The sequence below is a fragment of the Anser cygnoides genome, chromosome 13 (genome assembly GCF_040182565.1).
Source record: "Anser cygnoides isolate HZ-2024a breed goose chromosome 13, Taihu_goose_T2T_genome, whole genome shotgun sequence".
Lineage (NCBI taxonomy): Eukaryota > Metazoa > Chordata > Aves > Anseriformes > Anatidae > Anser > Anser cygnoides.
In genome coordinates, this window is record NC_089885.1 from 6,524,384 (window position 1) to 6,543,662 (window position 19,279).

Genomic DNA, 19,279 nt, shown 5'->3' on the forward strand with positions numbered 1-19,279 from the left:
ACGGCAAACATGGCTGCTTCCCCCCCCCCCCCCCACCCCATTATCCCCCCCCCGAGGAGCACACTCTGCACACGCGTGCTGGAGACATTTTATTGCGGGCTCCCACGCAGCACGAGCGGGTTTTTTTGTTTGTTTGTTTGTTTGTTTTAAAAACGTTTGTTAAAAAAGGCCCGAGGCCCGCAGGGGGCCCCAGGCCGGCTCACAGCCAGGCAGGCCCTGAGGGGCAGGGGGCTGCTGGCGCAGCCCCCGAGCAGCTTTAAGGCAAACCAGACCCGGAGGTCAGCAAACACACGTGGAAAACACTTCCCCCGGCATTTTGGGGGTGGAAAAAGGGGTGTGGGGAGGGCACGGGCTGCCCGCTCCCCATCAGTCCAACAGCGCTATCCCTATCAGCAGCTGGAAGAGCACCAGCTCTAGCTAGAATACACCCCACAGATTTGGAGGACAAAGCAGCACAGAACGGGTTAAAAACCTCCAATCTGCTGCAGGCAGGGGAGGTCCTTCCAGGCCCCCTCAAACACAGCCAGCCCTGAGGAGAGCTGCACCAGAAGGCAGGCAGGTGCCGGTACCGCAAGCTGGCTCCGAAGCTCAGCCCTTCCCTGCCGGCGCCGCTCTCCCAGCGCGAGGCCGTCTGCCTGCAAACCCAGCCCGAAGGTCCGTCATCACACGCGGCGTTCAACAACCCTCCCGCCGAGTCCGCAGGCCGGGGAGGAGAGCGGCGAGATCTACTGCATGGCGCAGCCGTCGCCGGGCAGGAATTCGTACACGTACAGGGCCACCGACTTGGAGAGGTAGGTCATGGTGCCGAACCGGCCGCTCGGCGCGCTGTCGTACAGCAGGCTGCAGATGCCCGTCGTGGGATCCCTCTCCAGCATGTCGTCGTCAGCACCCAGGGCTTTCTGGATTTTGGATGGGGAAGGAGAAAGGCAGCATTAGGAACAAGCTGCCACCCGCCAGCTGGCACCCCACACAGGAAGCAGTGGGAGGAGGACGCCGCATCGTGGCCGTGCCCCAGTGGGGACGACAGGCAGGACCCTCAGCGTGGGTGACTGAACCTTAGGTAGCCTGGGAGCTGACTGCAGCCCCTACCTGCTCCTCGTAGAAGAGGTCATTGGCTGTGTGTACGATCTTTTCCACAGCTATGATGCCCCCGATGGTGTGCACCTCCATGTCCACCAGCATGGTGAGCACCAAGATGGCCTCCACCAGCAGCTGCCGGTACTCTGGCTGGGGCACGCGGTTGAGGACTGCCTCCACGTGCACGGCGAACTTAATTTCCCCTGGAGTCATCTGCGTGGAGGGAGGAAGAAATGCACCTAGAGTATTGTTATCACCAGCACAAGTCCTGAGCCACGCTGGGCGCTCGTCCAGGGCAGCTTCGCACCCAACACCAACCCCCTTGCTCTGTTCCCTGCCTCAAACCTCCTACCTCTCTGGTTGTTGAAGAGGGGAGAACAAAGCCCTCCACGGAAAGACCATGGCACTGCAGAACAAGATGTAGAGACCATGGTTACAGCCTGGAGCAGCATTGTGCACTTGTTCCCAGCTGCGCATCAGTAATGTGCTGCCCACACACTCCAGCTCCACCTCCCGACTCCTTACAACACTCCATCACTCCTTAAACATCGGTTTGGCATCACCTGGAGCACTCCCACACCCAGAACGGGGCTCTGCTCCCTGGTTTACCATGCCAACGATGAGCAGTGCCTGGAGCTGCCTCAGCTGTGACTCCAGCACTGGGCTCCCACAGCTCACAGCCCTGCCCAACACAAAAAGCTCCTCAGCAGACCTAGCCCCTCTCTGCAAGGGTCAGAGCAGGGTGAAGTAGGTCCTGCATGCCTACGAGGCAGCTCCAGCTCTTCCCCCAGCTTTCCAGGGCCAGCAGAAGGCCTTGTCCATGAAGCATGTGTCACCACAACCCTGGGGACCAGCCCTGGGTGTCAAATTCACCCTAGGAAGGCTGGTGCCGTGCGTGTGGAAAGGAGCCAGCTGGATGTCCAGCTCACCTTCTGCAGGATCTTCCAGACCTTCTGGTAGAAGCCCATGGGGACACGGTTGAGGGCCCCATCCAGCCGCCGTCTCCGCTTCCACTGGCCCTGGCGGCTGTCCTTACTGCTCTGGTCTTCCAGCATGCTCGAAAAGGAGCCCTTGCCCAGCAGCTCCGAGTGCCCAGTGGACTGGGCAGACAAAACAAGGACCATGGAAACCGCTGCAGAGTTAAACAGCCCACGAGAGAGCAGCCCGCTGCCACCCAAGGGCTTGTGCTCACCCAGCCTGGTTCCCAGGGCAGAGCTGCCACCCCCTGTCCCCAACAAAGCCTGACCCACAGCCCCAGCTCCCCGCAGCCTGCAGGGCAGCAGCCCCCGCCGGAGCACAGCTCCTTCCTGCAGCCGCACGACAGGACAGACCCCGTGGACGCAGCCAACAAACGTAGGTTACCAGAGAGGACACCAGGTCACCATCCCCGGACTGCAAACTGATGGGCTGAAGGGGAAAAGGAGAGACAGAAATCAAACCGTGCCGGGGCTGGGCAGCCGTCGCGGCGAGCGGAGCAGCAGCAGCACAGACCAAGCTCATTTATCCCAAGGGCTGCGGTTAGCTGGAGATTGAGAGGTAGTTTTGAGAGGCGAGCTGTGGAAAGTCTCACGTTAGCATCAGAGGGGAAAGACCGCACTGGAGTAGGAGCAGGGCTGTTGTTGGCTGCTGGCACGGGCAAGGATTTAGTCTCAGGCGGGGTGGAGGGCCAGCAGCAGGTCACCACCCGCAGGTGACTGTCCTCGCCACGCGCACGGTCCCGCTGCGCTGCCAGGCTTCATGCTGCAGCAGGTCAGCCATAAACCTGCTGCATCAACCTGGGCCCCACAGGCTCTGTGAGGACAGGACCTCACCAGGACACAAGCCAGGCACCAGAGGAGGTCCTAGTCCAGCGTGTGCCCAAGAGGAGGTAGAATGGGGGGTACAGGTAGGATCCAGTGATCACCAGTCACTGTCCCGGCAGGACCACTGCTGGTCATGGCGGTAGAGACACTGTGCCATCTTGCTCAGCACTTCTTTTCCAGTGTTATGGGCCCTGTTCAGCTGTGGCAGCTATGCAGCACAGCTCCTAGCTGGCTGCAACGCCAGTGCACCCATGGCTTTGAGAAACCTTCCTCCCTGATGGCCTCAACACAGCAGGTCCCAAAGGGGAGCTGCCTGAATGCTGTGGGGCCACCCATCCACACCGACCTCTTCCCGGGGCGCCTCCCCCCAGCCCTGAACAGAGCAACCCCGAGCCTGCCGAGAGGGGAAGCCAGCTCATTGCTGCAGCAGCTCGCTCAGCGGGTTCGTTTAGGAAAGCTCATTAACTCATGCATGCTCGGAAGCTGCCCTAGTATGCAGCATGAGGGATAAAAGCTGAGGCTGTAGGAGGACCAAGGTGGCTTCACCTTACTCCCGGTCAGAGACTGCCTACGTTTATCCAGTTGCTGAAAGAGAAGAAGGAAATGAAGTTTCTGCTGCTGCAAGAGGCCCACCAGGACACCAGCCCCACGGGGGAACTGCATGGTCCTGCCCACCCCTGCACCTTCTCGAGCACCCCTGTGCTCCCCCTGTACTGCACTGCTGGAGCGACCCCCACATTAGATTTACCCCACATCCCTTCAGGGCAGAACCGAGCCAAAAGGGGCTCCTGGAGACAGCGCTAAGCTCTTTAAAGCCCAGGGGCAAGCTCTATTGACTCTCCCATCAATCCTGCTTGTCCCGGAGCTGCTTGTCCCCACAAAACTCCACAGGAGCAGCCTGCACCGCCTGCCCTCACCTGTTTGATCTCACTTTTCAGCCTGACGATGCCAGCACGCTCAGGCTTGGTGGCCCCGACAGCGCCCACCTCGCAGATGGAGATAGCGGTGGTGACCGACGAGTCCACCGATCGCACTGGAGGAGAGAAGAGGTCCACAGTGGGTCCCACAGCTCAGGACGTAGATGCCTGTTCACGCAGCCTTGCCCTCTATCCCAACCAGCACCACAGCACAGAGCTGCTGCAATTCAGGCTGGATCAGACCAAAAACTGAGCTAAGGATAGCCACGCGACTTGGGTTTGATCCTGAGAAACCTGCTCAGCACCACCCCGCTGATCACAGCTTCTTGCTGGACCACTGCAGTGCACAAGCTGTGCTGAACAGGCAGGAGAACGGGGACATTCTCCACAGCAGGGGACACCAGAGTTGGCCACACTCCGCACCAGGAACCAGCTCTGCCAAGAGACTCACCACTCTTCTCCACCCCAAACTCCTTGCCAGAGAGGATGTGGAAGAGGAGGCTCTTCATGTCGGACGGGCTGAGATTCATCAGGTTCTCGGTGGCTTCTCCAGCTGGAGAGAACAGAGTTGGGACGTTGTACCCCCTTCACAGCTCTCCTGGGAGATTTCTAGCCTGCACCCCAGTCTGTTAGCAGGGGGTACGCCTCGTCCTCCAAGGACAAACATTAACTCCAGATGTTGCCCACAGCAGGGATTCTTCCCCACGCCCACCCAATGCATGCCTGGATAAACATCGCCACGAAATCACCTACTTGCGCTACCCGAGAGCAGTCCCAACCACAAACCCTGACACTTTCACACAGGGTCTCATCCCGGCACTGAGCGCTGCCCATTTTTAATGGCACTTCTCCTCTCTGGCTGACAGGGCCCCCAGCATCGCATCCCCCATCCCACTGACCTCGTCGCACGTACCCGAGCAGCGCAGGGAGTGCGCCAGCTCTGTGGCCATCACCTGGATGATGAGCCCGATGCGGATTCGAAACATCTCAGCGAAGAGCGCGGGCTGGGTGCGCATGTACATGGCCAAGTAGACCATGATCTCCTGGAGGGAGAGAGGCAGGTCACCCCACCGCTGCTCACCACAGCTGACACCCAGCCGCCGGGTCCCCCGCTGCCCCAGCCCTTCACCTGCGTGAGGATGGACACGCTGAGGTTCTTCTCGCTGGCTTCGTCAATGAGGTGAACGAGCTCCTCGTAGGGGATCGGGCTGGGGAGGGAACGGCAGGAAGAGGTAAGAGACAGCCCCGCGTCCCTCCTGCTCCTGGGAGGAGATGCAGCCCCGCAGCCAGCCCCAGCCCAGCACACGCGGCGAGGGAGAGGTGCCGCACTCACGCGGAGATGGTCTTCTCGCGTGGCTCTGGGGGCAGCCCCACCGTCAAGTGCTTCTGGTGAGACAGGAGGTCCGTGCAGGCCTGGGGACAGAAAGGTCACCCCCGGCATCACCACCAGCTCTGGGTTCGGGGCTTCAGCACCAGGCAGAGGGACGCAGAGCTGACGTAGCCACAGTTCTCTGGCCCTCCCAGCTGCCTCCTCCCTGATGCCTTAGCCCACCAGAGCTCTCCAGCAGGGCTCATACCTCATCCAGAGCTTCCACCTTCTTCTTCAGGATGCCGGAGATGTAGCGGATTAGAGCCCACTGGCGCGTGGCGCCCACCCGCACGTACAGCTCGGTGAGGAGCTCCTTAACAGTAGGGCCAGGCTCGCTCTCCAACCCCGTGTGCCACTCGGGTCCCCTGTGGTGAAGGAGACGCTGGGTTACTGCCACCAGCTCGCCCTGTGGCAGCGCCCAGGCTCTGCAGGTCGAGACACGAGCATGGCTCTGCCTGCTCCCCGCTCTGAGCTCGCCATACTTGAGGATGTGGAGCATGTAGAGGATGTCCGCCTGCTCCTGCAGTGTGGGGCAGATGCGCAGCTGGTCCACCAGCGCCTTGCAGTCCACATTGCCAGCCTCATCACGGGGCAGGTTCATCTCTGCATGGAGTGCGTGGCTCTGGGGAAGAGAGACCCATGCTCCTGGTTCGCACCCGTGAGCACCCCCAACCACAAAGGGCCCAGCTTTCCCCACCCAGCCCCAGAAGGGTCCTCGAGCTCCAGCCAAAAAGCCAGCGCTGCTCAGGCAGCCTGGCGGCGCTGCCTGCCCAGCTGGGAAGGGAAGGGGCTCACCTTGCCCTCCTGCTCATGCTGGTGCGGCGAGCTCAGCAACTTGACCGACTGCTGGGACGCCTGGAAGATCTTGCTGGGGACGTACATCCCAACGTCTAAAAGACAGACAGGGTTGGTGCAGGTGCTTCACAACTCCAACCGCCACCGCTGCGCCCCAAGCCAGCTCCCACCCCACCTCCTGCTCCAGCAGCAGCCCCTGCAGCACATCCCCCCGGGTCATGCTGGATCCCGCATGGATGGGGAAGCCCCCAAAGGCTCCTCAGCCCCCCCACCGGGATGGAGTGGCGGCGGGGAGGCTGCTGGCGTTAACTCACTCTGGACGTGGAGGTCCTTGGCCTTGGACGCCAGGGACATGAGGTCGCGGGTGGTGTGCACGGCGGCGCGGAAGCGGCTCAGCCCTCCCCGCTGGGCGGTGGGAGGGAGGTTGGCCTGGGGAACCGTGCGCTGCAGCAGGTGGTCCAGGTACTGCGCCACCTCATCGTACGTGTCCGCTGCAACGGGAGGAAGAAGAGAGGGCGTCAGCCGCTGGGCGCCGCAGCACCCCAGGGCAGAGCCCCCCAGCCGTGCCCCCGCAGGGACAGAGCTTTGCTGGCTGCACAAAGCGACAGCGCGGGGCGAGCGCCGGCAGCCGGCAGGACAGACGGACGGTGGCAGCGGTGGCACTGCCAGGGGAGGCACTCTCTGTCCCAGCAGAGACTGTTGAGGGTGCCCCAGCACGGCAAAGGCCTCGTCCCAGCAGAGCTCCAGCATGAGAGCAAGACAGGGTGGGTTTTGCGACCGTTATTTCTGATTAGAAATCGCCGGTTAGTTCTAATGAGGAGTTACAGGAGGGCAGCCTGCTCTCCTTTGTAAACTGCCATCTCCTGCGTGGCTCTTTGCCCTGCCTCCAGCAGCTCACAGCTCCACTTGGGAGGCACCAGGGCCGCCGCTCACTACCTGCAGCATGGAGAGAGCGCTCAGAGGCCTCGTCTCTGCTGCCCGGGAGGTAACAGCACTGCGGAGCAGCGCGGGTGATGCCCCAGGCGGGAGGTGCCCCACGCCAGGCGATGGCACACAACACAGAGCTGTTGGAGCGTTTCCAGCTAGGGCAGAGCCTTGCTGCTGTCCAGAAGCTTTTCTGCTCCAGAAGGAGAGTTAGGGATGGCATCCAAGGCTGGCAGCATGATGTCTCCTTCCCACAGCTGGTGGGGATGCCCTGAACCAGCACCTGGAGGCTCCGTTAGAGAAGTCCCCCAAGACAGACATCGCATCTGAGAACATCGTCCTGTCCATCTGCGGCGTCAGACCACAGAAAAACTTTAGACGGAGTGTCTTTTAGGGTGGGCACACTGGCCAGGCAGGCCCCATCTTCTGCTGGGGTAAAGGGAAAACAGACACCGTGGAGGAGCTTGGCCGCAGCCCGCAAAGCTGCAGCACGAGGCAGGACAACCGTAGAGCGTGGATGAAGCGAGAGAACGACAGTCATGCAAGAGAAATAAGCATTCAGAGTCGCAGCGGTGCAGATGTTGGCTCCAGGAGCAGCAGAGGCAGAGCAGATCGATGGGAAGGCTGGGAAGATGGCCGACACTGGGTCACGCACGAGGAGGTGCCCAGGGCTGCTTGCAAGGGGAGCAGCAAAACCTGCACCCTGCTGTGGTCTCAGGACACGGGGGTCCTTCACGCTGTGATGGGCCACAGCCCCTACGGGCACCCTGTCCGTGGCAGCAAGGCTCACACCGGAGCTGCCCTGTCCACAGACACCCAAAGGCCTTGTGACAACACCACCCAGAGACTGCTGGGGGACGTGACGGCTCTCCCCCACCACCTCGGGCACTGTACCATCACCTTCTGCACCGTCACTTGTGCTGACCGCACCAAAGATCTTCAGCCAAATCTCCCGGGCAGAGGCAGGTTGCCGAGCCTTCGTCTCTTCCCCACGCAACAGCCTACGAAGGTTGGGGTGGCTCGCTCAGGAACAGCCCCCGCGCCCGCTGCAGCCACGTTCCCCAACCTCAGCCCCCATCCGGCCGGGACACCCCGTCCGGCGAGGGGCTGCGACAGCCACCTCCACACACCCAGCCCCGCCACCCCACGAGCGTCACCGTGAGCGTCACCCAGAAGGGGTTAACTGACGGAGGGTCAGATGGGCGCAGAAACACGGTGGGAACCCAAATGGATGAAGAACTCGGTGGCAGGCGCTGTCAGGGAGGTTGGGAGCTAAGGGTTTACGGGAGGGTTCGGCATTTTCCGTGCCACAGCAGCGACTGGCCTGTTCCCCCTTACCATCCTCTGCCAACTGCAAGCCATGCAGCCACTCCTCAGGGTCTAGCTCCTCAAAGCTGTCAATGCCGAGCTCGTAACCGTTGGCAAAGACCTTACCCTCCGGCCCAGGGTCCATGAAGCTGAGGTGCGTTCGGCACGACGTTGTCAGGAACTCCGACAACTTACCCGTCTGGATCCTGGGCAAGAGGAGGGGAGGTCACACAGAGGAAGGGTGAGGCAGTGCCCCTGGCTCGCCTCCCGGACTCAGGGCAGCCCTTCGGCAGGGACAGACAGGCTTGCCCGGGAGCGTGCACAAATCCCACAGCCTGCTTTAGCTGTTTGCAGCTCCTCCAGCCGCGCGTGGGGAAGGAAGAGCTGCCCAAAAGCTATCAGAGGGGTCCTACAGCCATGGATTGAATGGCACAAAGAGATACGTCCTCTCCTGCATCTCCTCAGCTGGGATTGTAGCCTGGGGTGCACTTGCAGCCCAGCACACCCCCAGCACATCCTCCACAGCTCGTTCCCCAGCAGCCAAGGCTCGGGCCGAGCTGGTTCCCGCACAGCCACGCTCTGGGAGGACACCAGCCCCCTCCCCTGCTGTGCCCCGAGAAGCTGCGCTCACCTTGCGCCACCGAAATACCCGTCCTGCAGCTTCCGCAGCGTTGCCAGCACCGCGGGGTGCACGCTGCTGCCCGTTTCGTCTGTTGGGGACAGAGAGACAGGCAGTCAGGCTCTCCTGCTCAGACAGGCTCCCGGTAACACGGGGCCAGGTGGGCTTTCAGACATGCAAAGCACCACGGCAGCAGCCAGACCCTTGCTCTGGGGTGTGCAGCCAAGGCTGTGGCACCAACAGCACCACCCAAGAAGAGAAATTCAGGACTGTCTAGGCTGGATAACCAGCAAAGCCAGGCCACGATGCACTCCAAGCCCCTGGGATTTCACCTTGGGCTGAAATCATCAGCACCAGACAGCAGCAATCCAAACAGCCCCCTGCTCCCGCCCTGGCTGTCAGGGCGCTGTTGAGGTGCTGGGGTACTGCTGATGGGGCAGAGGACACCACAGCAAAGAGAGACATCACTGAACACCCAAGGGGATTTCAAGTGAATGAGGAAAAAGAAAAAGGCCTGAAGGCACTGTGGAGTCACTTCCCTGTGCCGGCTCATGGGGAAGAAGTGAGAGCTGTTCCAGAGCAGCCAGTTTTGCTCTGAGCCATTGCGCAGCTTTCTGCTCCTTCTGGTTTTCTGTTTTCCCCTCCTTGTCGTTTAGGAAAGCCTTTAAGGGGCAGTTAGCCATGGTGAAGAGTTAAGATGCAGGAAGAGCCCCAAGAACACTTTTACAGGAGAATTACTTTTCGGTCTTGCTCCCAAAAGGCTTCCCAAACAGGCCTAGCTGCCTGGAGACGAAATGCTCCCATGCCAACAAACCTGCCTCGAGCTTCAGGCGCTGCTGCTTGGCAGGTAGCCCTGCCGGCAACCAGGACAGCTGCCAACTCAGCGTGACTCCTCTGAGCTGCGAGCTCTTCACAGGACGCTGCTGGCTGGTCCAGCCCTGCCGTGTCCCCATTACCCAGACTGTCCCCATCCACCCACCCCGGCAGAGGAGGCTGGAGGATCTGTACCGAGCATGGTTTGAGAGACGGGGAAGGTGATGGTGGGCTGCCCGGTCATCCTCCAGCGGCTGCAGAGGTACGAGAGGTCCGTCCTCAGCATCTCCACAATCATCTTGTTGTCGAGTGCCAGGTAGAACTGCTGCTGGTCTATGAACTACGGGGCAAGCAGGAGATGTGAGCGGCCCTTTCTGCAGCCACCAGGTCCCTTCGGTGCCACCCGTGTCCTCCCATCAGCCGCCCCCGAGAGCAACCGAGGCACTCAGCCAGCAGAGAAGCTTCCCGCCCAGTTACACAGTGTGGCAGAGCCCGCGCAATGCCACCCACCTGTGGGGTGAAGGTAAAGATGTTCTTCCTGATGTTGTAGAGCTTGGAGGTGCCAAGGACGCCCATGTGCCGGTAGGGCCGTCCCGTCAGGCACATCTGCTTGTTGCGACCTGGGGAAGAGGAGGTTTTATGGCATCTTCCCCGAACCCTCTCACAAAAGGGGATGCTGTAGCAAACGGGGACAGGCTGCTGTGCTAGCAGCCAGGAGGAAAAGAGTGGTTTGTGTTGGGTGACACAGCAGCCGCATCACCCTCGGGCACGTCAGCCCCACAGAGAGGCACCCCAGCAGCTGCCAGCCTGCTCCCCTGCCCCTTTTGCCCATGTCACACTTGGCCTTTTGGTGGCTTAAATTAGCCAGCGCTCGCAGCCTGGGGCAGGTCAGGTTTCTCCTTTGGCCCAGGCTGGATCTCCAGCTCCTGCACAACAAGCCCTGTGCCCGAGGAGTTGTGGCATCAGGGAATGAGCGCGGAGATTTCGACACTTCCTCCCTTCACAGCCTGCCTTCCCTCCAGCAACAGCCATCCTGCCTGGGCTGCAGACTCAGCCAGGAGACCCTTCCCTGGGGTCTGGCTGGCTTCCCTCACCGAAATTTGGGTATAGGAACAAAAAACAGCTCCTGCCCATACCAGGTCCACCCCAGTGGCACTGATCAGAGCCTCTGCCTGTCCCTGGGCTGCTGTGGAACTGTAACACCAAAGCTTTACCCCTTCCAGAACCTCCCCAAACAGTCCTGCCTGCCACCCCTGCTCCCCTCAGGCAGAGAAGCAGCGTTAGCAGGCCCTGGAATGGATGGCAACGTCCTAACCAGACGGGCAGGACATCAGCATCTGTGAGAGGGGAATGACCCTCTCCTGCAGCAGCTTGCAGCTCACCCAGGCGTGCATAGATGTGGCTGAGGATGCGAGCAGGCTGCACTCTGATGGGGTAGACGTCGGCCACGGTCTCCACGTCGATGCCCTCCTTCCTCAGGACAGCCTTGATGCCCTCGGTCTCCGCCAGGATGCACACTGCGGAGGGAGGAGAGCAGGCTCAGAGCTCACGCTCAGGGGCACGCAGGTGTCACAGCGCTGCCCCGGCCTTTGTGGACGCACACAAGGTTCCACACCGTGCACAAGCAGCTGTCTGGGGTCTCTCTGGGGACCGCAGCTCTGCCCTGCTCCCCATGACACTCGCTACACCCAGCTGAGCAGCAGGAGGACAGGGCACGTTTTCAACCCCTGCAGAAGAGGCAGCAGCAGGAAACGTGTCCCTTGGGCAACACAGAGGCCAGCAGAAGGACCTGCACCCCATCTTACACCCCGCTAGCAGAGCTGAGATCTGGCTCCACCAGCGACCAGAGCCACCCCACAGCCAGCCCCCAAATTCCGCATGGGCAGAGTCCTCGTGCAGGGCTTTGGGACCGGTCCCTTTCACTCACCTTGCACCACCACGTCAGGCTTGGGGACAGTCGCAAAGCGGCGGTTGAGGGGATCGATTTCACCAGGAGCTAGAAACCCCTGGGGGGAAAAAAAGAGGCGTGAGGGGATGAACACTTCATGGGGTGTGCAGGGATGGAGGTGACAGCTTCCCCACAACCAGCAGCTCAGGGTGGCAGCATTTATCCTCAGAGCTCACTGCCTGGCCCGCCCAGCCCTCCCCAGTGCCACTGGTGACCATACCTCGGCCATCAGGCAGCCCAGGATGTAGAGGGACTGGCCCCACATGAGTGGCAGCTTGCCCATGGGTATCCTGTCCACAGTGTGGGGGTTCCTGTACTCCTCATCCACCTGGAAGAGAAGCCAGGAGGTCAGCGAGGGACCCACAGACAAGGGATGCTGAAGGAAATATCACTGCTGCATTTTAAAGTCTGCCAACGCACCAGCAGGCTGTCAGCAAAGCACCCTCGTGTATGGGGGCAAGATACACTTTGGCAAAAAAAGCATTTATTTATCCAACAAGTTGTTGTTTTGTGGCGGTGTACTTTTTTGCAGACCCCCACCGCAGCGTGGGGCAGCCCACCTTGTCCGGCGGGACGCTGTACAGCTCCGGCAGCAGGCGCACCCCGTTCTTCCCCTTGATGAGAACCCCCTCGAGGGCCTCCCGGTACTCCTGGACCTGGGGAGAGAGCAGAGGGGATGAGCCAAGGGCACGGCTCCCTGCCTCCTTCCCTGCACGCCTCCCTTGCCAGGGACTCCTTTCCCTGGCCCGCCAGGTCCTGCCTCCCTTACCTGCTCCATGTTTCCGCTGAAAAGCCCGTCGATGATCAGGTACGTCCAAAAGAGAGGCCACTCGCACTCAATGTTCTCAAAGAGCTTCAGCTCCGCGGGTTCGTAGTAGGAGCGGTTGGGATCCTGCAGAGGCCACAACCACAAGGCAAGGGGTTGCAGGATCCCCTCCAAATCACGGGGTTCCAGCCCCCCCACCAAGCCCCCAGCCTCAAATGCCCCCGCTCTGTGGACAACGGCTGACAACACACTGGCAAAGCTCGTGAGCGCTGGGGAAAGCCAGACTGGAGAGCCCCAGCCACGCACGCTGCCAGCGATGGTCAGGTTTGGGTGGCCTCTGCGTATCCGCTGCGGGCATGGGAGGGACGTGCCACACCTCCGCGAGGAGCTGTGGCATTCTGAGCAGCCTCGCCCAGACCCGTGACGCTGCCTGGGGCTCCTCGGGGCTCTCATCTTCGCCGTGCTCCCCACCGCAGGCTTCGCACTGCGCCCGGGGGTGCCAAAAACGCAACCCAGGGCAGCCTCTCCTCGGCACGGGGACACTCACCTCTTTGGGGGTCCTGTATCCATCGCGGAGGAAGCGGCAGCAGCCGTAGCGCCCCTGGGAGGGAGGGACAGAGGTGGTGAGCAGGAGGCACAGTGGGAGACGCCTTCTGCCTTCGCTGCAGAGGCACGGGGGGCTCCTCTGGCCCAATACCCCTCGCTCGGTCACCCGGTGCCCAGGCACCACAATCACAGCCCGGGGCCACAGCGTGCAGGACTGGTTTTTTGCATGGCCCCACCACAGGTCACAGAGACAGGGAGAGGGCAGGTCCCGGCACCCCTTCCCCAAGAACATTCCGGGGAAGGAAGGAAAGGGCTGCACGGTTCGGACTGCGTCTCCCGGAAGGATGAGGAGGGCAGAGCCGCTCACCTGCAGCTTGGTGATGATCTCTTGCTTGGTGATTTCCACCAGCTCGCTGTCCTCCACAGCGAAGGCCGGGTAGGAGATGACAGAGAGCACACTGGCGTCCACCTCCTTGGACGTGGAGGCCCTTGGCAGCATCGAGTGGAGGATGGACTGGGCAACGGGGAAGGAGAGGGATTAAGTTGCCGCCGCTCGTGCCACAAACCCAGCGGATCGCAATCAGCCCCGCGATGATGCAACACACGCAGGGATCTCACCTGGCAGTGCTGCACCTCGTCCGACAGCACCCGTATCACCGACTGCGGGCCTCCCTTTGCTCCAAAGAGATCCAGCTCATCCAGGGCCTCCAGGGCAGCCTGCAAGCAGGGCGACACCCAGAGCAGTGTGTGCTCCACCATGCCGCTCCTCTGTAAGAGGTCCCACCCCACGCCAGCCCCACCGCCCAATTTGGAGCAAAGAAGAGATGCAAACACACCCCTGCATCTGCCGAGGCTGCAGAGCACCCCTAGCCAGAGAGGGACCACATCCTATCTCCCATCTCCCCAGCTCACCTTGGCCATGCCGACGGAGCTGGCGTTCAGTTCAGTGATGCCCTGGTTCGTCTTGTCCCCACGCTCCCATATCCCAAAGTCCTGCAGGGAGGCAGGGGTTCGTGGTATGCCCCAAAAGCCTTCGAATCCCACCCAGTGGCAGAGCTCCCAGCAGGCTCCCAGGTGGGGCTCTGCTCACCACCTCCCCCCCGGGACAACATCCCTTTCCCCAGCAAAGGCCCACAGGCTACCCACCGCCGTCTTGTAGGCCGCTTCGATGTAGAAGACAAGGTTCTGGATGAAGTTGACTTCATCCAGGCTGTGAATTATGTGGAGGCCTGAACCACGGGGGGTAGAATTCAAGTTAGTCCTCAGGCATTGCCAGGAAGGGGCTGCAGGAGCCAGCTGCCTCCTCCTCACCCACCCTGTGGCGTCCCCATCCCCGCTCCCACCCCATACAGCCGCTCTGGGGCTTCAGGGAAGGGGGGTCCCTCAGAGAGGTGGGCACTGAGGGACCCAAATCCACCCTGCGAGTTGTGTCCTTGCACCAGGGCACATCCAGAAGCAGAGCCGCAGATCTGCCCCAAAAGCCCCAGAGCCCTCAATCCCCCTCCACGTCACGTGTTGCGCTCCCTCGAGACGCAGGTTTCCAAACGGCGTCCCACCGGCAGCGTCACCTGAGGCCGTCATCTGTGCCAGCATGAGCAGGTAGAGGGAGGTGGCGTCCAGCTGCAGGTGCCCCCACTCGTGGTCCCCCACCACGGTGGCACAGGTGTGGGTGTTGTACTTGGCGTGGAGGCAGTCCCGCGTGCTCTGGCTGTACTTGAAGGCCTCCACCTTGTCTACCTGGAGAAGAAAATTGTCCCCAGGGAAGCTCTGTTCTGACAGCCCTGCATGCAGAGCCGGCAAGGGAACGGATCCCCCAGCTCCTGCATGAACCAAGGCCGTGGGTCCGGGCTCCTGTGCCACCCCGGCGCAGGGCTGGAGGGACCACGGCCACGTTTGCACCACAGGGAAAGGAGAGGGTCACCCCAAATGTTCCTGGGGAGAAGAACCCCAGAGCCACAAGGCAGAGAGCAGCTTGGAGAGCACAAAGCTCCGCTGGCCACCAGCCCACAGCGCTGGGACCCCGCTCTGGGGGACAGACACCAGGTCGGGGCTTATTTTAAGACTTTCTGCAAGGACGCCATCCCCGCCCTCACGGAGGAAAGTTGGAGGGAGCTGGCAGAGCCGGGGCTGACGGCCCTGCAGAGACCCCTACCTGCCTCATCATGCACTGGAGCAGACCCCGCATCAGCTTCACCACGCTCTGCAGGGCGAAGGAAAAACAACCCCGTGATTACCGCGGGGCCGCCGAGGAGAAGCCCTGACTCAGGACCAGCTGGTGCCTGACCTCTGCGGAACTCGGCGCCCGTAACCAGAGCCCCCGCTCGCGTTCCCCGCACCACGGGGGGGGGGGAAGCAGAAAACCCCACGGCTGTCAGCGGGGCCGTGCCGGGGAGGGGGGACGGGACACGGCGGCCCCCGGACGGGGCGAGGCGCTGCATCCTCACACCCCCGTGCCCCCACATCCCCCCGTGTGTCCCCACAGCACCCCGGGGGTGGCCGGGCGGCGCTCGGGGGGGGCTCCGGCTCCAGCCTGGGGGCGCGCAGCCCCGCACCATGCCCCCCACGGCCGCCACGCGGGGCGCTGGGGGGGCCCCGTCCCGCTGCCCCGTCCCCCCGTCCCCCACCTGCTCCAGCTCGTACGCCTTGGCCTTGTCCTCGTCGCGGTCGGCGTTCTTGCGGTAGGCCAGCCCCAGCCCCCAGACGGCCAGCACGCTGTACACGTTGTCGCGCACCCAGGCATCGCGGTGGTCGGCGCTGGCGGGCAGCAGCCCGGTCACGGCGTCCTGCGGGGGGGGGGGACACCGAGAAACTCCTCGGTAACCGGCACCGGGCACCGAGCCCCCCCCCCCCCAAACCACCCCCCGGTCCGCACCTGGTGCCGGAGGATGGTCTGCTGCACCAGCCGGCCGTAGCCGTCCAGCCGCACGCCCGAGTTGCTGCGGCCCCGCATGGCGGCACCGGGAGCACCGGGGGGGGGGGGGGGGGGAACGGGGGGGGGGGGCACGGCGGCGGCACCGGGCCGGGCAGCGCGGTCCTGGCAGCGCCGCCGCCTCCTCCAGCGGCTCCGCGCCGCTCAGAGCCGCAGCGCTCCTCGGTGCCCCGGGCTGCGGGGGGGGGCCGGGGGGGCTGCGCCGCCCGCCCTGACTCCGGGCTGCGGGGGGGTTGCGGGGGGGGAGCGCAGCGGGGCGCTCGCTATGGAGCGGGCAGGACCTGGCGGCACCCCCCCCCCCCCCCCCCCCAGCCGCCATCTCGGGAGGGGGCGGCGGCGCCCCCTGCTGGGGGGAGAACGGGGACACGGGGGGGGGACACCGGGGTTGGAGGGGGACACCCGGAACACTCTGGGGATGGGGGGACCCTGCCCCCCCCCCAGGGTAGAAGGGGCACACAGGCCCCCCAAGCAGCGCCTCCAGAAGCCGGGGTCCCCCCTTGATCCATCCCCCCCAGGGTCAGGGAAGTCCCCCCAGGCCCCGCAGATGTCCCCTGAGGTCCCCCAGGATCAGGGATGTCCCCCCGGGGCCCCCCCAGGAGCCCCAGATGTCCCCCCCTGCTGCCACCCGCACGCGAGGACGAGGGACAGGAGAGGAGCCTGGAGCTTCCCGCACCACCCTCATGGGGGGGTCAGGGGGGCTCGGAGCACCCCCCCCCCGAGCAGCAACACACCAGGCATGGAGCAAAGAAGGCACCAAGATGGTCTTTAGCAAAATCCAGCAGTTTATTTAGTTACAGTCAGCAATAAATAGAGGAAAGCCAGGCTGCGTGGGCCTGGGGGGGCACCAGCACCTCCGGGGACAGGGACAGACCCGGAGCAGAGCCCAGCCCACGCGGGACAGCAAAGGGAGACCGTGACAGAGGTGGCACCGCCGTCCCCGTGTCCCACCGGTTTCCATAGCCGCCCCAAGCAAAGCCGGGGGGCTGCGAGGGGGGGAAGCCCCCAGAATTCCCAGAGCTGGGACAAGAAGGCTTGGGGTGCGCAGGACGGAGTCCCGTGGGTGCTGCCAGCGTGGGGTGGCAGCACGGGGACACCCCTCTCCACCAGCTTCGTGCTCCAGTCCCCAAAACAGGCAGCGGCTGCGGGACGGAGGGATGCTATGGGGCAGGTTCCTGCCTTTAAAAACCTATGTTTTGTGTTTCTTTTTTTTTTTTTCTTTCTTCCATAAAACTGTAAAACTTTCCCGCAGAGGATCGTGCCAAGGCGGAGACGAACCCCTCCCAAAAAAAAAAAAAAAAAAGAAAACAACACCAAAATCCAGCTCCAGGCGTGGGTTACCGGCAGGTGCAGGACTCTGCAATCATGTTCTCGTACTCCTTGTAGAGGATGCCCCCGTCGTGCTGGATCATCAGGACGCTGATGGGGCTGTAGCGGTAGGGGACGCAGGACGGCCGGGGGACGGTGGCGTCCACCAGCTGGTGGACCAAGTTCTGCACCACGGCGTGGTTGGGCGCGTGGTAGCCGTCGCGGAGAAGCCGCGGGCAGGCGCCCTTGCAGTAGCGCGGGTTGTAGCGGTGGGGCGCGATGATCCAGTGGTCCCAGCCCAGCTGGGCGAAGCTGACGGGGAAGGAGCGCAGGGAGCAGTCGCTTTTATCCGCCCCGGCTTCCCGCAGGTAGCCGGGCAGGTCGTGGACCAGCGTCCCCGCGTCGCGCCGGCTCCGCCGCGGCTCCGGCAGTGTCCCGCTCCGAGTGTCATTGAGGAAGAGGAGGAGGAAGGGGTCCGCGGGGGCCGGTGGGGCTGGCGGGGCGGCGGCACGGCCGGCTCGCACGCAGACGTGCCGCAGGGCCAGCGTCCCCTCCGCGCTGCCGTTCCCCGGAGACAAGTAGGGGGTGACGTCCGCTTCGGTCCAGCCGCGACGCGGTGGGGCGGTGGGGCTGAGCAGCACCGGGGGGGCTTCAGCGGTGGCCACCAGCTCCAGGGCGCACAGAAGCCGGCCATGGGGCAGCGGCAGGCTCTGCGGGTAGACCACGGTGGCGCGGAGAAGATGCTCAGCTTCGGGTTGGCCGCCCAGGCGGTAGGCGAGGGGCTGCACGTACCAGCGACCTGCGGGATGAAGCCATCAGCGGCCACCTGGATGGGGCGGCCACACTCGTGGCATCGCCACCGCCCACCCCACTGCACCCGGGACGGGGGCTCCATTCACGTTGGGACCCTCGGCAGAGGGCATCGGGGATGGGTGCCACCAGGGATGGGTCCCACTCCTCGCACCAGCATCACCGCCCGGCTCTGGTGACAGAAGGGTGGGACAGGGATGTGGGGATGGAGAGCCAGGAGCACTCACAGCTTGAGTTCCAAGCGATGCTCTTGCCCTCATTGTCCCCAAACCAACGTCAACCCCACAGCCTCATTGCCCCCAAACCAACATCAACCCCGTGGCCAAGTGCTCCCCAGGACATGGTGAGGACCCCAGCAAAGGCAGCGCCCCCAAACCAAGGGGGATCCCGTGGCCAGATACTGCCCTGCAGGGCACAGTGAGGACCCAAGCAGAGACCCCCCGGGCTCAAAGCCACCCCAGAACCTTCACCAGGACGCCGTGCCCCGTGCCACCCGCTGCCACCTTACCTGCCCAGGGCTGTCCCCCGTGGGAAGCCGCCCGCACCAAGCGGACAGTGTTGGTGCCCGGGCTGCGGCCACGCCGTGGCCGGCCCTCGCGGTCGGCGGCACGCCGGTACAGCTCCAGCATGTACCGCAGGGGGGGCCCGCTCGCCGGCCCCCCCCGCCAGCCCCGGCTGCCCGGTGCTTGCGCCCGCAGCGCTTGCAGGAGGGGCAATGGGGGGGTCTGGCTCGCAGCCCGGGAGAGCGGCACGGCAAGGAGGAGGAGGAGGAGGAGGGTGGTGGTGAAGGGACGGAGCAAAGCCATGGCGGGCAACAAGGGGTGAGGTGGCGGCAGGATTAAGGGAGCCCTGCGGTCATGCTTTGTGTCCCCCCCAAAAAAAAGGCAAAGCTGGGCACGGGCACCAGCAGAAGGAGGTCCCAGGGTGCTGTCACACCGTGGCACCCATGCCGACTGCTTCGGCTGGGCACAAAGAGAAAAGAGAGGGGGGGCTCTGCAAAAAGGAGTGCAAGATCAGGACTAAAACCCAGTCCCCCAAAACGGGGGGGCAAAGCCAGCTGGACAGGAGCCTGGCTAAGGAAAGAGGGGGCTTAAAAGTGCCAGGGGAGGGCAAAAGGGAGAGGGGCAGGGGTGCGGCGGGGTGGGTGGGGAGGACCAGCTTGCTCAGCCCACCTGCTCCTCACCAGCCTGGTCCAGCAGGGTGAGAGGGCTGGGGGCCCATGGGGCATTTTAAAGGCATGGTCCCAATTAGGGTTTAAAGGGGCAGGAGCTCCCTGGGGCCAGCTGCTGGCTGGGGGGCTCCTCCTGGGGTCACGCTGGAGGAGAGAGAGCATCGTGCCCATCACGCGCTG

General features: G+C 63.3%; 2 protein-coding genes across 5 annotated transcripts; both read right to left on the reverse strand.

The window, feature by feature from the left end:
- Positions 1–76: 76 nt before the first annotated feature.
- PHKA1 (phosphorylase kinase regulatory subunit alpha 1) lies at positions 77–15,876 on the reverse strand. 4 transcript variants are annotated; one of them, XM_067004973.1, is made up of 33 exons: positions 15,757–15,876; positions 15,509–15,667; positions 15,037–15,084; positions 14,453–14,621; positions 14,031–14,113; positions 13,797–13,877; positions 13,503–13,601; positions 13,252–13,398; positions 12,886–12,939; positions 12,342–12,464; positions 12,133–12,228; positions 11,793–11,900; positions 11,552–11,630; positions 11,007–11,141; positions 10,135–10,244; positions 9,820–9,964; positions 8,824–8,902; positions 8,319–8,398; positions 6,275–6,451; positions 5,961–6,055; positions 5,648–5,787; positions 5,374–5,530; positions 5,130–5,209; positions 4,926–5,004; positions 4,710–4,839; positions 4,248–4,349; positions 3,797–3,912; positions 3,426–3,464; positions 2,440–2,484; positions 2,007–2,177; positions 1,430–1,483; positions 1,090–1,290; positions 77–899 (listed from the first exon to the last, which is right to left on the reverse strand). In XM_067004973.1, the coding sequence occupies exons 1-33, from the start codon at positions 15,832–15,834 to the stop codon at positions 726–728; spliced, it is 3,633 nt and encodes a 1,210-aa protein (XP_066861074.1). In that variant the 5' UTR covers positions 15,835–15,876; the 3' UTR covers positions 77–725. The 4 variants fall into 4 exon arrangements, with proteins under 4 accessions (XP_066861074.1, XP_047935409.2, XP_066861073.1 ...); XM_048079452.2 differs by having other exon boundaries at positions 8,223–8,398; XM_067004972.1 differs by lacking the exon at positions 3,426–3,464 and having other exon boundaries at positions 8,223–8,398.
- Positions 15,877–17,147: 1,271 nt separating this feature from the next.
- Positions 17,148–18,858, reverse strand: BMP15 (bone morphogenetic protein 15). Its single transcript, XM_048079746.2, has 2 exons — positions 18,437–18,858; positions 17,148–17,917 (listed from the first exon to the last, which is right to left on the reverse strand). Exons 1-2 carry the CDS (start codon positions 18,732–18,734, stop codon positions 17,148–17,150), a joined length of 1,068 nt encoding a protein of 355 aa, XP_047935703.2. The 5' UTR covers positions 18,735–18,858.
- Between the last annotated feature and the right edge of the window lie 421 nt (positions 18,859–19,279).

Coding starts and splice junctions, on each gene's coding strand:
- PHKA1 (XM_048079452.2), bottom strand. CDS start 15,834: ATGCGGGGCCGCAGCAACTCGGGCGTGCGGCTGGACGGCTACGGCCGG. Junction 14,622..15,036: donor TCCAGTGCATGATGAGGCAG/GTAGGGGTCTCT, acceptor TTTCTTCTCCAG/GTAGACAAGGTGGAGGCCTT. Junction 900..1,089: donor ACCTCTTCTACGAGGAGCAG/GTAGGGGCTGCA, acceptor TCCAAAATCCAG/AAAGCCCTGGGTGCTGACGA.
- BMP15 (XM_048079746.2), bottom strand. CDS start 18,734: ATGGCTTTGCTCCGTCCCTTCACCACCACCCTCCTCCTCCTCCTCCTC. Junction 17,918..18,436: donor CGGGGGACAGCCCTGGGCAG/GTAAGGTGGCAG, acceptor TTCATCCCGCAG/GTCGCTGGTACGTGCAGCCC.